The following is a 15,500-nucleotide window of genomic DNA, read 5'->3' on the forward strand; positions in this document are numbered from 1 at the left end:
TTGTGCCTCATTTCATGTAGGCGAGTGTCAGACGCGTGTGCGTTGGATATTTCTAGCAGAGTTTTCTCTCCGGAGGGAGAGACGTTTACTTTGCTCAGGCGCACAAAGTGCCATACTAGGTCTATTTCCTATCCACAGTTCGCGGATTCCCCGAAGCTCTGTGTGGTGAATTATCTTAAGGCTTATGAAGAGGCGACGGAGGAATTCCGTCCACCAGGCGAGAGACAACTCCTCATTTCATTGAGAAAACCCTTTAAAGCGGTTTCTTCTCCCACTATTGCCAGGTGGGTTTGTTGGGTGATGCAGGAGGCAGGCATCAGCCTTAGCCAGTTTTGAGCACACTCCGCGAGAGGTGCTATGGCTTCGAAGGCCTTCAGTCTCAGGGCGCGTCTTGAGGACATTCTTAACACGGCAGACTGGTCTTCAGATTACACATTCAAGCGGTTTTATTTCAAACTGATCTTATATATGGCAAACTTGGTTGTGGGCAAGCTTTGAACAAGCATAATCCTCACCTCCAGTCCTGACATAGAATGAAAAATTTCCTAGCTAACGTAACCCGAAGTTTCAATTCTATTAAGGACTCGGAAACAAGGATTATCCCGCCTTGGCTTCCTGGAGGAGACCCCTTCCTGTATGTCAGTAAGTAAAAGGTTTATTCCTGTTTTAATAGACTGACTGCATTGTGTTGACTTTGTTTGGGGTTCCTCTATGCTTCCTCTGGTAATATTCCAAGCAAGACGCCTGAAGAGATGAGAGTGACTGTCTACGCGCTCAGAAAGAGGAGGCAGAGACACTGTGGAGGGACTATGTGAGGGCTTCCAGTGCCCTGATTGGACATTGAGTTTAGACATTTTCATTGGTTGTTACCAGGTGTTTCTGGTTTTTCTTGTTAGACTACATGTCCCCGTGGAATGGGAAATGTAGTCTTTGATATCTTCGCTGCAGTTAAATAAAGTGGAGAAAGAAGGATAATCCTCGCCTCCGAGTCCTTAATAGAATTGAAACTTTCTGTTACGTTAGCTAGGAAATTTTTCATTCTATTTGACTGTGAAGGGAATTGGAAAACTGCCATTAATTCGAGTAGGTTGCAGTTTGTTAGATCTATCATGGCTCTTCGCAATTTTGCAAGGACACTGGGAGTATTCAGCTGAAAGAAATGTTAACCATATACAGTGCAAAATGCAGTACTATTGCGATGTACGGTTCTGAAATAAATGTTGAATCACTTCAGATGGTGGAAAATGCCTTTTTTTAAAAAAAATTTAGCACTCCCTTCAAGCTGTTTAAACTTAGTATGTCACTCTGAACTGGGAGTTATTATTTCATAGATTTGATCAAGATTTAGCCAGTCCTGCTTTGGCACAAAATATGGACCTCGGACTATATGGACCTGAACCGTTCAATAGTAAAGGACTTTTGAGACTCAGTGCTTGCTTTAGAAATCCCCTGGCTAAAGTTTATTAAGAATTTCATCTCAGATATTGGTCTACCTGAATGTTATGATCAACCGGACTCTTTGACAAACATCTTCAGGAAAGTACTAAAGACAGAGTGTTTAAATCTATTGGAGGATTCGAGATTGTGCGTGGAATTGGCCAAACCAACTGTTCAACATAACTACCGTATTTTCCGGCGTATAAGACGACTTTTTAACCCTTTAAAATGTGCTTGAAAGTCGGGGGTCGTCTTATATGCCGGTAACCAAATTTTGGGAGTGGAAACAACGCTCCACCAACCTTGCCTATGCCTGCCTGCTGTTGTCCTTACCGGCTATGGTAGTCGTGCCGCTCCGCTTTCACGACCCAGGTACTGAAGCCACTCAGCTGGGCCAAAAGATATGCCTCCGCGTCGGTGCAATCAGTGATGGCAGCGCAGCAGCTCCAGTGGGGAGGAATTCGGGCGCCCTGTTATCTGCCACTGCTCGTGGGAGTGTGGGGGGATGCAGCAGCATGTCCTGATCTGGCGTCTCTCTCCTTCCGATGTGGCCATAAATCTCGCGTTCATCGGAAGGAGAGGAGCGTCAGTTAATGGCCATAGAAAGGGGACTGTAATATTTTCCCGCCGGCAATACAGCAACATAATGTTTTGCTGCAGTTATCGTACGGTATTTCAGAAGGGTGATTACAGTACATTCCTGTTGAATCACCAAGACACTGCATTCTTTTTAAGATCGGATGGACAGTTCTTTACACTTCATGTCACGGAGGAGGGCTAGAATCACGGGTAGTCTTATACGGCGAGTATAGCACAAAACCTAAATTTTTTCAAGAAAAGTAGGGGGTCGTCTTATACGCCGGAAAATACGGTAAATGGTTTGACCACCTTTTCAATGCAACTGTATAATTTTAATGTTCTCAATGCCCAGCACAGATTTGTTTTAACGCGCTTCAGGCTAAATATATTCCACCGCCTGTAAAGTTCTCCAAATGTTAACAATTGGTCAAATGATCTACTGCTCTGCCTATGTGATAACAGGTCTAAAATATCAACGATACACATAGTGTTCTTTTGTAAATTTTATATAGACCTGAGAAGACCTTTTATTATACCTTTATTGAAATCTTTAAATTGTAAACGATGCAGGCCGGCATTTTTACATTTGCAACTCCTTCCAAATCTTTATACATGTGTGGTACTTGCAAGGTTTCTTAGGGCAAAACAAATGAGAAGGAAGTCTCTACCTGCAGTATGCTAAAGTGTGACCTGTATTTTACTGTGTTTGTTTTTATTGTATTATACTAGTATTTTAATAAATTGCATTTCTGTATGAATTCGTTTATGATGCACCTTGAATGAATCAAATAAAGATAAAATTGAACTGAACCAAGTAAAACCTGAACGTGTATTGTTTAATGCACTAAGGCTGGATCTTTCATCTAGCTTACAGTCAGTTCCACAGCGCCACATCTGTTATCTAGGAATTCACGTTACTAGCAATTTTTCTCAACTTTTTCATTTGAATTACGTGCAACACTTATCAAGATTAAAGCACCACTCAAAAGGTGGACTCTTCTACCGCGGTTATTGATTGAAAGAGTAGCAATAATTAAAATGCCTATCCTCCCATTTCTTTTTTTAAATCCAACTTTTAAAAAATTCCCAGTTCTTACTTGAAACAACTTGATACTATTTTTCGAAAATTCATATGGCTTAAATAAGAGCCTCGTTGGTATCTTTTTAACACCCTGTTTTCCTACTTCGAAATCCCTCAACTTCCTACCTCAAACACTCAGCCCTCAAATCGTTAATAGCCTCATTTTACTGCTCAGTTCCCATACTCAAAAGACTTGTATTGCCACGGAATCCTCACTCTGGCTCCTCCGCCATGTCTATCAAGATTACTCCTCCAGTGGCTCACCAAGGGATCCTACCCCTGTGCTCTTTTCCTACCTGCACCCCCCTGACCTCTCCCTACCACCCCACGGCACTTACCTCCAAACATCACTGCCCTTTGAGAAGGTAGAAGACTTGATGACCTCAGGCGCCATCCAGGCATAAGTACCAGCTGTACTCATCTTCGTAGTTTTGTGCCACTCACGAGCCAGGCCAAAGTCCGTGATTTTCAGGGTCTTGTTCTCCATATCCTCATTCTCGATCTTCTGGAAGAGCAGTACTGCCAGATCAAAAAAAGGGACAGAGTCAATGGGATGGAAGCACATAGGTCATACCAAATAGGGTCTTCACATGGCAAACACGTTGCTGCACATTGAGATACAATTGAAACATTGCACCCTTGTGGTATCTTAAATGATGCTAGTCCTTGCAGGGTCCAGTCTAGGCCTGATTTGGCATATACTTATATAAGTTGTTAAACAGTGTGATAATTAGGTACAAGTAGCCAGATCAGAGTCGTATTGCTGAGCGAGAGGTGGAGCCAGAAAGCTTTGTTACTACAGCACATATTGGCATTGGCTGGGACCAAGATCTTAGCCAATACTCCATTTCCCAGAGTAAAGCATGCGAAAGCCCTCTGGAATACGCAATCCTAGAGGTATGTGCCTGACCTGTGACTTGCACAAGTCAACCCAAGCTGGTGGTCTGTCACAGCTGTGAACACCGGCATCAGAAGCAGGATGGTTCTCCCATTATCACACATGACCTTTTCCTGGTACGGCTTCTCAGTTCTGCTGAGTTTGTTCTATGTCCAGTCATACTGGGGTAATTTGGGCATACCCCTAGATGGTCTTACATGAACATTCATTTATAGCACAGAACATGCTCTCTGAACAAATGCTGTGCTTGACTAATTTAGGTTCAATACAAATGTGATTGTAAGCCTTTATTCCCCATGCGCCCCTCCTATCTTTTTTAGATGCTAAGAGGTAATTGTATACATAGACTGTGATTATGCAAAATATATAAATATTGCAACACTTCTTCAAGTTATTAGCATATTGAATGAATAATAATGAATGGCAATGGATGGCATATCGTTTCTTAAAAGAATACCCCTGCTTGGATCATTAGTTTAGCAAGACCGATATGGACTCTAAAACAAACAACAACAATGAATCCCTTTTCCCCCCCAGGTTTAGTAAAAGACACCTTAAGGCTTCGTTTACAATACAACTGCTGCATACATGATAACTACATACCATTTACTGTGTGTGATACATGTCCTGTCTAAACTACTTGTTCTACCCCACACCACAGTCCAAGACTAAGGCTTGAATGTTTGAACTCCCTACTCCAATATGTCAAAGCGTAAAGAGAAGGTAATTGCCAATTGAGTAAGTTTGCATTAGTATGAGGTTCCTGTCTTTCAAAGGACAGCAGAATTACTGGTTTCATAAATTTCCTGACTGAATGACTCAGGAAGCTGGGAACTGACCTCGCATTTACACTCATCTAGACGAGCATGTACTTCACAACTGAAGTCAGTATTTGACCATCATACTTCTCCACTAGCTACATTTTAAAATACAGGGTTGTGTGTGTCTCTGCCCTGCTACCTCCTGTCTACACTCCAAAACGCATCCAGTTGCAACGCTCATTGAAGGCCTCTGAATTGCACATCGAACCCAATGAAAGTTAGCGACTGGTCCGTAATCTCAACCTGCCTCGAAACCATTCAGGGTTAGATGAACAGGGACAGACTCTCCCGCACTGATGGAATAAAAAACGAGATACTCTTGGTTAGCACCCTGAGCGGACATAGCTCCGGCTTGGCAACACTTGTTGCATCATCGCAGTCACCTAGCAAATCTTTATCACCAAATCAACAACCTTGGATCAGTACAACACAGGCACCTAAATCTGGGCAAGACCCTCACCCCGTACATTCCTTGTTTACCACCTTTAAACCCCACCTAATCCAAGCTACCCTCACTTGCAATCTCTAAAATGAAGCTTTAATCTCAAACTACAGGTATTGGAATGGAGAGGTGCTGACTGCTAATGAATTCCTGCTTGTGCTTATTCTGGGCCTAGATAGCTACCCCACTGTGAATGCCAAGCAGTGCTATTCCAGCCAGCAGAAACTGTCTGTTTACATGATAAAAGAGCTTTTGCAGACCGATGGCTCTCTGGAAAGGTTGACTTGATCAGAAAATAAATTTACCTTCCATAAAGCAGACACACATTTGATACAATGTTTGGTTTCTGGACGTGGGTTGATAATATTCAAAACAGAAGAGTTGTTATGGTCTGGACTCTGAGCTGGCACTTGTTGATGCCTCGCTCAGGTGTCTGGGGCTGAGTTGTCTTTTCCCAATCACTCCTTTGGGGCACAGGATGCATGGTGCAGCACAGCCACATGCCGAAAGCGGCACACAGGACATGAATCATTGGCCCGTACTATGTATAATGGTGCACTGTACCTGCTTGCATCACACTCACCGGTTACTGTTTATGCCATGCACAGACGGGTATAGTATGAAATAATGCATATAAAATTTCTGGGCCAGCATTGCGCATTGTGCCTCGGGGATGCTAATGGTGCATTAGCCCCATTTGTGCGCTCCCAAGACACGATCGTATTCCCAAAGAGTCCGCAGAAGATTGTGTGTCTCCTTGTGTAATACTGATAGCGCTGGTGCATATGTAGAGCCAGCACTATCATGAGAGGGTGTTCCTTCATTTGCATGGGGGTGTGGTCCCATTCTAAAGAGGAAAGGTCTATGCCACCCACGCCATATTATACACATGTGCACCGACACAAACTGGCCCTTTGAAGGTGCACTCACACTGCAACACAAGAAGGTGGTGCACGGTTAGTTTGCCTCCTGAAGACAGCTCTCTGGAGGAGGGAGAGGGTCCCGTGAACACCCCCAGACATCCCCCTGCAGGAAGGTGCAATCATTCACTCAAACTCTACCTTCTTGAAAGCACAGGCGGGCTTGCCTCCTGCACTGTGAACCTCAGAGCAGCTTTGAAGCAGCCGCTGGGTATTTCACTGAATGTGCTGCCCTAGAAGCAGCATAAGTTGGCAGCGCATTCATTGTAATAGTGCACACTGTCCCCGCGTAAACCCACTGGACATGTTTAAAGGTGTGCCTCTTAGGCAAAAACAATTACAGTGTGCCCTTTCCATCATTCGGACCCTGGTTCTTAATGCAGCTGCAAATTTGCACTAAGAAGCACAGAGCTGACATCCAGGAATATTTTTTTGGTGATATAAATAATTGGCCGCACTTTGGAAAAAGCATGGGAATGTGGATGCAATGGGGAATGATGGTGGCCAAAGAAATAGAGGTATAAAACTAGAAATCCATTGTTAAACCTCGTGAATGCTCATGGCAAATTATCACACCTGTAAAAAATATAATTTAACCTAAAACATCAAGCACAGCAATTTAAGCTCATTTGGAAAGACTTGCGGTTCTGTACGATTTGCCATTGAATGATACTCAAACACTCCCAAACATTATAATAACATGCGCTAAGGTATAGCGCCGACTGGAACGCCATCGATTCTTGTGGTCGTCTAACTTACAATGCCTGTTTTGAATGACAATCTCGCCGTAGACAAGCTTCGGCACTGAAATATCCTCTGCATTCCTTGCGGGATTCCGACTGAAATCTCTGTCCGCGTCTTGAATCTAGCTTTGTTCCCGTCTTGGGCTCTTACAACCCGTCAATTTGGCATGAAGTCGCTCCATGTTCAACATTAACCCATTAAGTCGTCAGAGGGTTTCATAACCGACCACAGAAACTGATCGTACAACTATTACTAACTCGGCCAGACCCCGAAACGATATTCACTACATATAGGGGTTCACGTGTTCCATCCGGCAGTATTGGAATACTACCTAACGGACACTCTTTAGAGAGGGATTTTATATTATATGCAAAAGACCCTGAGTCATGTTTCCAATAAAAACTGTGACTTCGACCTCACGCTCTTGATCCACACTAATCGATACTTCATTAGGCCCTGAAGAGAATCCCCAATAATTTGGGTGGATTCGAAACGCGTAGGCCCTGCCACATATTGGTCCGCGAGAGCTGCTGGTTATTCAATGAGTCTCCCCTGCAGCTCGACGTTGTACATTACCTTGGATTAACAATTATAAAGATTTTTGTTGACTTGGTTTGATATACGGAATGTACTAGGCTAATATTAATTGTCTTTACTTTATTGAAATTTTTTTTGCAGACCGTGGCTTTTTCTTTCTCTTATTCTATGTTGTACTGTATATATATTGTATTGTATACTGTGTTTTTTCCTTGACTGTTTGAGTGTGTCACGTTTGGCTGTGATATGCGTGAAATGTTGAATGAATGATAGATGTATACATATACCCCAATGTCTCATGTGTCCCTTTTTATAAGAATCCCTTTTTGTACGATGAATTGAAGAATTTATTTGAAATGTTCTTGTTATGATTTGCTAAAATAAAAAGTTATTAATTAGCAATTCCCTTTCTGGAATTTCTCTTCTAGTTTTAGGACGATTATTCGTTTACTTTAATTTACTCATATCAGTACTGGCAATTCTGTTTGTTCTACAATTTCTTTGTATGACATAAAAATGATTATATTTACAAGCCATAAAAATGAGAAGAAATGTGAAATTGTATGCTTATAACAATGTCTTTGGCCAAATCATAAATGTGTAAAAATAAATGTAGTCACGCCACGTCGATTCCGATGAGGAGCTGCAATGCGAGATGTTGAGTTGCATTGTGCTGCTTTGATGGGTATCTCAGATGAGCTGGCAGAGCACCTTTAACCCAACTTCCAAGGGTCCAGGACTAGGGGATGCACCGCTTGGTAATTAGGACACACAGTAGGCAGAGTCCAGGTGCAGGGTTCAAGGGTGTTAGAGTCCTTAGAGTCATTCTGACGGCCCTGGCTCAAGGTGCAGGTCCAGTCCTTCTTCCTCAGGTGACAGGGCAGCAGAGGAGTCCTTTTTGCACGCAGAGCAGTTGGGCACTCTTTCTTGTGGCAGGGCAGCAGAGCAGATGAGCAGTCCATCTTGCAGCAGAACAGTCCTTCTTCTGAGTCTTCCACTGGTCCAGAAGTGATCTGAAGATCTGGGTCTGAGGGTCCAATATGTATAACCGGTTCCTACTTTGAAGTGGAAGAAGCTTCTGGAGTTGCCCTCTACAGAGCTGCCTGGAATTTCCTGCCTCCCTGCCCTGCTCCTAGACTGTCTGGGGGCGCAATAGGCTACTGTGAAGTACTTTGGAGAGTGTGTTGGGCCAGTGCCTTTGAAGTGCAAGTGGGTTGTATGTTGGAACAACAAGTTCCACAACCACGACTTCCTGAACAACGAGGTCGCAGCCAAGACCCTGCCTAAACCACAATTTTTTTTACCATGCATTCATTTACCACGATTTTTTGTGTTAAAGGAATGTGGGTTAAAAAATGTTTTTCTACTACTACTCTGATTCCCCCCAAACCCTCCTGCCCCCTAAAAAACGAATTCGCCCCACACCCTATTAAACACTTTCACCCATTCCCCCTAAAAACGAATCCCAAACCCCTACCCCCTAAACAAGCATTGGAAATGCAATAGGTCTCGCATTAGGAAAGTTTGAGCTATTGGTCTTATAAATGATTTTTTTTTAATTTATGTGTTGTTTTTGAAAATAGCTAAATTAATAGCTTTGTCATTTACAATGCCAATAGTTATAACTTTCGCAAATGTGACACCTATAGCATTTGTAACGCAACATGTTTTGTATTTACGTGACTTAGATGTATTGATATTACAAATAACAATGGATTTTATTTTTTAAAAATAATTAATACTTAAAAATTTTATTTAATTTGTAATGTCAATAGCTTTAAGTTTTGTTCCCCAAACCCACTGAACTGTTATATTTTTAGAGCATTTCCGATACCCCACAGCATTTGGTGGCTCAAGCAAGATTCGTACACTGCAGCTGAGCTGCCGTATGTGAAAAAATATACCAGCAAGTTCCTGAGGAGTTGTGTCAAAAATTCTGTCATACAGGATGGTTGGATGGAATGTTACTAAAAGACAACTGCAAGAAAGACTGCAAATGTCCTTTTGAAGCATGTCTTTTTGTAGCGTTGCAGTGTGAACCACAGCTTCCTGTGAGCTACATGCATGTGCACGTGGAAGTCAGATTAGCTTCTCTGGGGCTTTGTTCCGCTTCTATGGCAGAACAGGAAAAGAAGCTTTCAATAGTCCCCACAGAGGCGTCCTCATTTGCTCTCCTCATTGCCAGAAAAGAGGTTGTCTGTGCCTCTCGGAGAGATCATTACGGGCTAGGTGTAGGATATGGAATGCAATTTAGATTTGACATTTATTAAAACAAGCTATTTAGCGTTGAAAACAGGAGTCCCACACCTCTCACCCAAACGCTGTCCTTGTGGTAAAGCTTGGGGTCTGCAAGAAATGTGGACTATCCAAACAAGTGCTGTAAACGCCAAAGAATCACAAGCCATGCAAGTAACGACTGGGAATCTACAGGAGAGGGGCGGGACTTAGGCTGAAATTTGATGCAATGACAAAAACGTTTAGACCAATAGTGACCCACAGCTACGGAGAATCTGAAACAACAATCATAGATGGGCGATGCGGAAGGGTGTTAGGACTCAATTCCCTAAGGGCTCTGTGATAGCAAAGCACAGAACTAAAGCTCACATGTTGCACCGTCCACATACACAAGGGTTCTAGGGGAAGGCCAAGAGATGTCGACCAACTAAAGGGATCCCACAGTAAGTGTAACCAAAATCTGCTGGTAAGTACGCTAACCCGACAAGCATCTACTGAGGAAGGGAGAGTAAAAGGCAGAAATTGCACTGTTGGACTACCAGGTTGTTTGCCACAAAATGTCCAACTGTTGTCATTTGGCTACTGTATTTGTATATTTAGGAAAGCGTCTTAATTAGCAACATAGCCTGTAATAAATCAATGGTCAATCAATCCCTTCCCTTCGGATAATCTCACCCTGGCATGTAAAGCTATTGTATATCATGCATCCATTTTTGCACACTGGCTATCAAATGAGTCATTAAAAACTGTAAAATCAATTACTGTATATAAATAGTAGATCGGGTATCAAATCTTTTTTTTATTTTACAATGGGCAGTTATTTTATTTTTATTGGTCAAACACTTTACCTGAATAAAAGACACACCTACTTAACGGATATAATAGATACTCGTGATAAAATACTCATGTAAGCCTGATATATGTGAAGATAAACCGGTATTAGCTGTAGACACGCCGTAAGCCAAGGTCAGGCTATCATGACTTGTTGGAGAGCATTTCTTTTTAGAACTAATGTGCTATTTTAATAGCAGAGGCATTTTAATAAGCAATCACACTGAGGATTTTAAACATATAATTTGTGGTAAATTAATGAAAATTCAAGAAGGTTAAAGGTTGGCTTCCTGTTACCATTCCACGAGGGGTCTACAGAAAGTGTACTATGCAGGATTACTCTAAACAAACCATTTTTTAGTCAGGATAAACTCGCATTCTATTTTCTGAGCAGCATTGCAAAGCCTTTACGAATGTCACTCTAACCTTCCGTACATTTTAAAATATGTAATCGCCTGAATTCGGAGGAACACATTAAACACATCAACACGTGCACTCTGGCCTACCCCAAGTAGCGTCATATCTACAAGGCGAGATGTCGCATTACCTCGAAGCCAGGAGCTTAATTAGGTCAGACAGCTCTCGACCGCAAATAATAGTTTAGAGACCAGTCCAAGCCATGCAGCGACGGCCATCACCCAAAAGCACCCCCTTCTCTCTTGCTACTCGGCGGGCGCGTTCCACATAAACCTCCTGCGTCTGCTTCCTGTTGACGGTGGTCTGCACGGCGAAAGCAGAGTTCTAAAAGCCAGCCTGGGCTCATTAAATCATTCTGCTGAGGATTTTAAACATATAATTTGTGGTAAATTAATGAAAATTCAAGAAGGTTAAAGGTTGGCTTACTGTTACACTTCCACGAGGGGTCTACAGAAAGTGTACTATGCAGGATTACTCTAAACAAACCATTTTTTAGTCAGGATAAACTCGCATTCTATTTTCTGAACAGCATTGCAAAGCCTTTACGAATGTCACTCTAACCTTCCGTACATTTTAAAATATGTAATCGCCTGAATTCGGAGGAACACATTAAACACATCAACACGTGCACTCTGGCCTACCCTAAGTAGCGTCATATCTACAAGGCGAGATGTCGCATTACCTCGAAGCCAGGAGCTTAGTTTGGTCAGACAGCTCTCGACCGCAAATAATAGTTTAGATACCAGTCCAAGCCATGCAGCGACGGCCATCACCCAGAAGCAGCCCCTTCCCTCTTGCTACTCGGCGGGCGCGTTCCACATAAACCTCCTGCGTCTGCTTCCTGTTGACGGTGATCTGCAAGGCGAAAGCAGCGTTCTAAAAGCCGGCCTGGGCTCATTAAATCATTCTGCTGGCTGTGCGCTCTCATTAAAAATGCATAAAGAACAGATAATTGCAGTCAGCAATAACATGGCCAAGCCCAGGTTTGATACTGTTCCTGTTTATAAACTTCAAAACAAAATTTAAAAAAATAATGTCTGCGTGAACCAGACAGTCCATGTAACGCCTCCCCTCACAACCCTAGCCAGTAATGCCCTGCTCGCATCTTCTTAATCCTATTCAGAACAAACACTCAAAGTATGGCGCTGCAAACATTCTCTAAGCAAACATCACATGCTCTAAAACATTTTCACAATTCTCCAAGCGTGTTTCAAAGGAACAAACGACGCCTGTACGGACGACTATGAATAGTTACTATTAGAAATACATAAAACAAGCATCAGAGAGCATAAAAAATAATAATCCACATTTGTAAAGCGCACAATCACCCGTAAGGGTCTCTAGGCGCTGGGGGCCGTCGGGAAGATTAAGCAAGCTATTGCCCAGAGTCACATGGTGCTGCACTAATCTGCCGCCGAGGCCAGGGATCGAACCGTGATCCCCAGATTCCGGAGTCAGTCACCCTGGCCGCGGCGCCACACCTGGCCCCCGTGAAACTGAAAGTACGGCAGGCCGGCCGTGAATAATTAGGGGATGAGAAATGCGCTGGGAGGAGAAATGCAGAGCGCACGCTGAGAAGCTTGTGGGAGGGAGGCTGGGCTGCCTTTGATGTGGTAATGCGAGGCAGGCAGGCGGCTGGTGGCATTGTGCACGCGCTTTTTAGGGCTTGCGCAATTACCTAAAAAGCACATGCACTGCATGGAATCACCAGTGGAATCGCCAGTGGTTAAACTCTGGATAAGCCACTATAGAGCTTCGCCAGCTATGCGCAAGCGCATCAGCAGGCGAGCCCTAAAAACTAACTCATCCCCCTTATAATGAACCCCCCATCTTAAAATTAATCATGATCACCCCCACCTCCTAAAAATGGACTCAACTCTTTAAATTCTAATTCCCCCCACACCATATAAACAAACATAGCCCCATTAAAACTAATCCCAACCCCCACCCCCTACAAACAAACTCAATCCCCATAAAACTAATTCACCAAACCCTAAAAATAATCACGATCACCCCACCTCCTAATAACCTAATAATTATCTCAACCCCTTATAAACTAATTCCCCCACCTTAAAATTAATTTCGATCACCAAAGACCCTAAAAATGAACTCAACTCCCTACAAACTAACCCCTCCCACACCTTCTAAACAAACATGATCACCCAAACCCCCATAGACTAAACCCCAACCCCTAAAAACTAACCCCAAACCACCCTGAAAATGAACCCCTCTTACCTGTTCCTCTGCGAAACTCCTCCGAACTCCCCCCGCCCAAACCCTAGACCAGCATTAACCACGCACATTAAGGCGGAGTCGTTGGTCGGGCAAGTCGCTGTTCCGCTTGTGTGACTCAAGGACTCGTTGTTGTTCAGGATGTTTCCCATGCAAGTGTGGTAGGTGACAGCTCCAACCCCTCATTAAGCCATGTTGGACCATCCTGCCAACACCCAGACCCTCTATTCTGATACTGTCCGGGAGGAATACACAAAGGCCAACTGTCAACAATACCTAGTCATGAAACCCAGGAACAGACCATAGGCACCAAATGGTTAGGACAAGAAACTACCAACTTTCTAAATCTAAAAGTAGCATGTTTAGAATTATGACTTTGAATCCGACTTTACCATTAAAGGTTTTAAATTACAAATCTTTAGAGATCAGACTACTTTACATTCCTTGATACTCCCAATCAAAAGTTATCACTTATTAAATGTAATAAGGTAACACAGTGTTATCCTTTGAAAGAGGTAAGCCTTGCAATAGTGTAAAACAATTTTGAGAGTTTTTCACTACCAGGGCATGTAAAACTTAAACATACATCTCCAACTTTTTAAACACAACATACCCTGCCCTATAGGCTGTTTAAAGCCTACTCTATGGTTGACTTAAATGTAATAACAAGCATTTACAATGCAATGGTTTCGCCTTTGGAAAAGTTATAGCTATTGGCATTGTAAATGACAACATTTTTATTTGTGTTGGTTTTGAAAATAGATAAATAAATGGCACTGTCATTTACAATGCCAATAGCTTAATCTCTCGCAAATGCCACACACAAACACACAGACCCACACAGAGTCCCACACACATATATACCTACAGAGCCACACGCAGAGCCACACACACACACACACAGAGCCACACACTTCCAGTAGTCGGTGGGCAGCGTGGAGCAGACCAGCACCCAGCCGGACAGGGCCAGCAGCAAGGCCACAATCTCCCCCGCCATGCTGGCCATGGTCACCGGTGAGGGGCACAGGGCACAGGTGTCAGAGCTGAGGGCACGGGTGAGGGCAGAGGACACAGGGGTAAGAGCTGAGGGCAGAGGGGTGAGTGCTGAGGGCAGAGGGGTGAGAGCGGAGGGCAGAGGGGTGAGAGCTGAGGGCAGAGGGGTGAGAGGTGAGAGCTGAGGGCACAGGAGTCAGAAGTGAGGGCCTAGGAAGAGCTGAGGGCACAGGGCAGGGTAAGAGCTGAGGGCAGAGGGGTAAGAGCTGAGGGCAGAGGGATAAGTGCTGAGGGGTGAGAGCTGAGGGCAGAGGTAAGAGCTGAGGGCACAGGAGTCAGAAGCGAGGGCCTAGGAAGAGCTGAGGGCACAGGGCAGGGTAAGAGCTGAGGGCACAGGGCAGGGTAAGAGCTGAGGGCAGAGGGGTAAGAGCTGAGGGCAGAGGGGTAAGAGCTGAGGGCAGAGGGGTAAGAGCTGAGGGCACAGGTAAGAGCTGAGGGCACAGGGGTAATAGCACACATCTCCCCCTCACTCGCCCCCCCTGCACGAACAGTAGCTCAATAAAGTACAAGAACATAAAAGGAACACAAGAAACTGAATACAAAACAACCAAACTAAAGGAACATAACACTGAAACAATGAAAGTAAAATAGAACTTCATGAACCATGCATACACCGTACAGGAAATAAGCTTTGAGCTGAACCCCACCATTCACACCTTCACACAGAGCAAATAGCAGCACACACAATCTCACACACCCCCTCACACAGGGAACTCAAGTACACACCCATAAAAGGCACACACAACCGTAAATAACCTCAACACCAATACTCTGCATGGCCATCACACCCAGTAAAGTATGCACGTTCCATGCAAACAGGAGTACACACACTCTATGGAAAGAGAAAATAGGCTTTCGACGTGATGGAGTATGTACCTGCCACGCAAAGAGCACACAGGCATTCAACCCAGTGGAGTATGTACCCTCCAGCAAACAGGCATTCAATGCAGTGGAGTAATCCCCTACCCATCAACGGGGCCACCTGCTGGACCCTATTTTTGCCAACTGGGGGCAAGTGGAAGCCCTAGCCCCCGTACCCATCCCTTGGTCGGATCACTTCCTGACGCCCTTTCGATCTCCATTCCGGGAGCTAAAGTATTAGAAAAAGTGGCACTCCATCGTCCTGGACGGAGATGGGCCAATTTTTCACTCGCCAGGTTCAATGAAGCTCTTATGGTGGGGGATGAACTAAGGGGAACTGATGTGGAAACTGTTAACGATAGTTTGGACCAACGCATTTTAGTCGCCCTAGACCACGCAGCCCCGCTTGCCC

The 15,500-nt window shown here is 44.0% G+C and overlaps 1 protein-coding gene across 1 annotated transcript in view; it reads right to left on the bottom strand.

Moving 5' to 3' along the window:
• Nucleotides 1–15,500, bottom strand: part of MAP3K11 (mitogen-activated protein kinase kinase kinase 11) — a 284,253-nt gene that overhangs the window by 105,992 nt on the left and 162,761 nt on the right. Inside the window, exon 2 of the mRNA XM_086938348.1 lies at nucleotides 3,436–3,616. Within this exon, the coding sequence (XP_086794474.1) occupies nucleotides 3,436–3,616 (181 nt within the window). The remainder of the gene's footprint in view (nucleotides 1–3,435; nucleotides 3,617–15,500) is intronic.

This window comes from Lissotriton vulgaris, chromosome 9 (genome assembly GCF_964263255.1).
Source record: "Lissotriton vulgaris chromosome 9, aLisVul1.2, whole genome shotgun sequence".
Lineage (NCBI taxonomy): Eukaryota > Metazoa > Chordata > Amphibia > Caudata > Salamandridae > Lissotriton > Lissotriton vulgaris.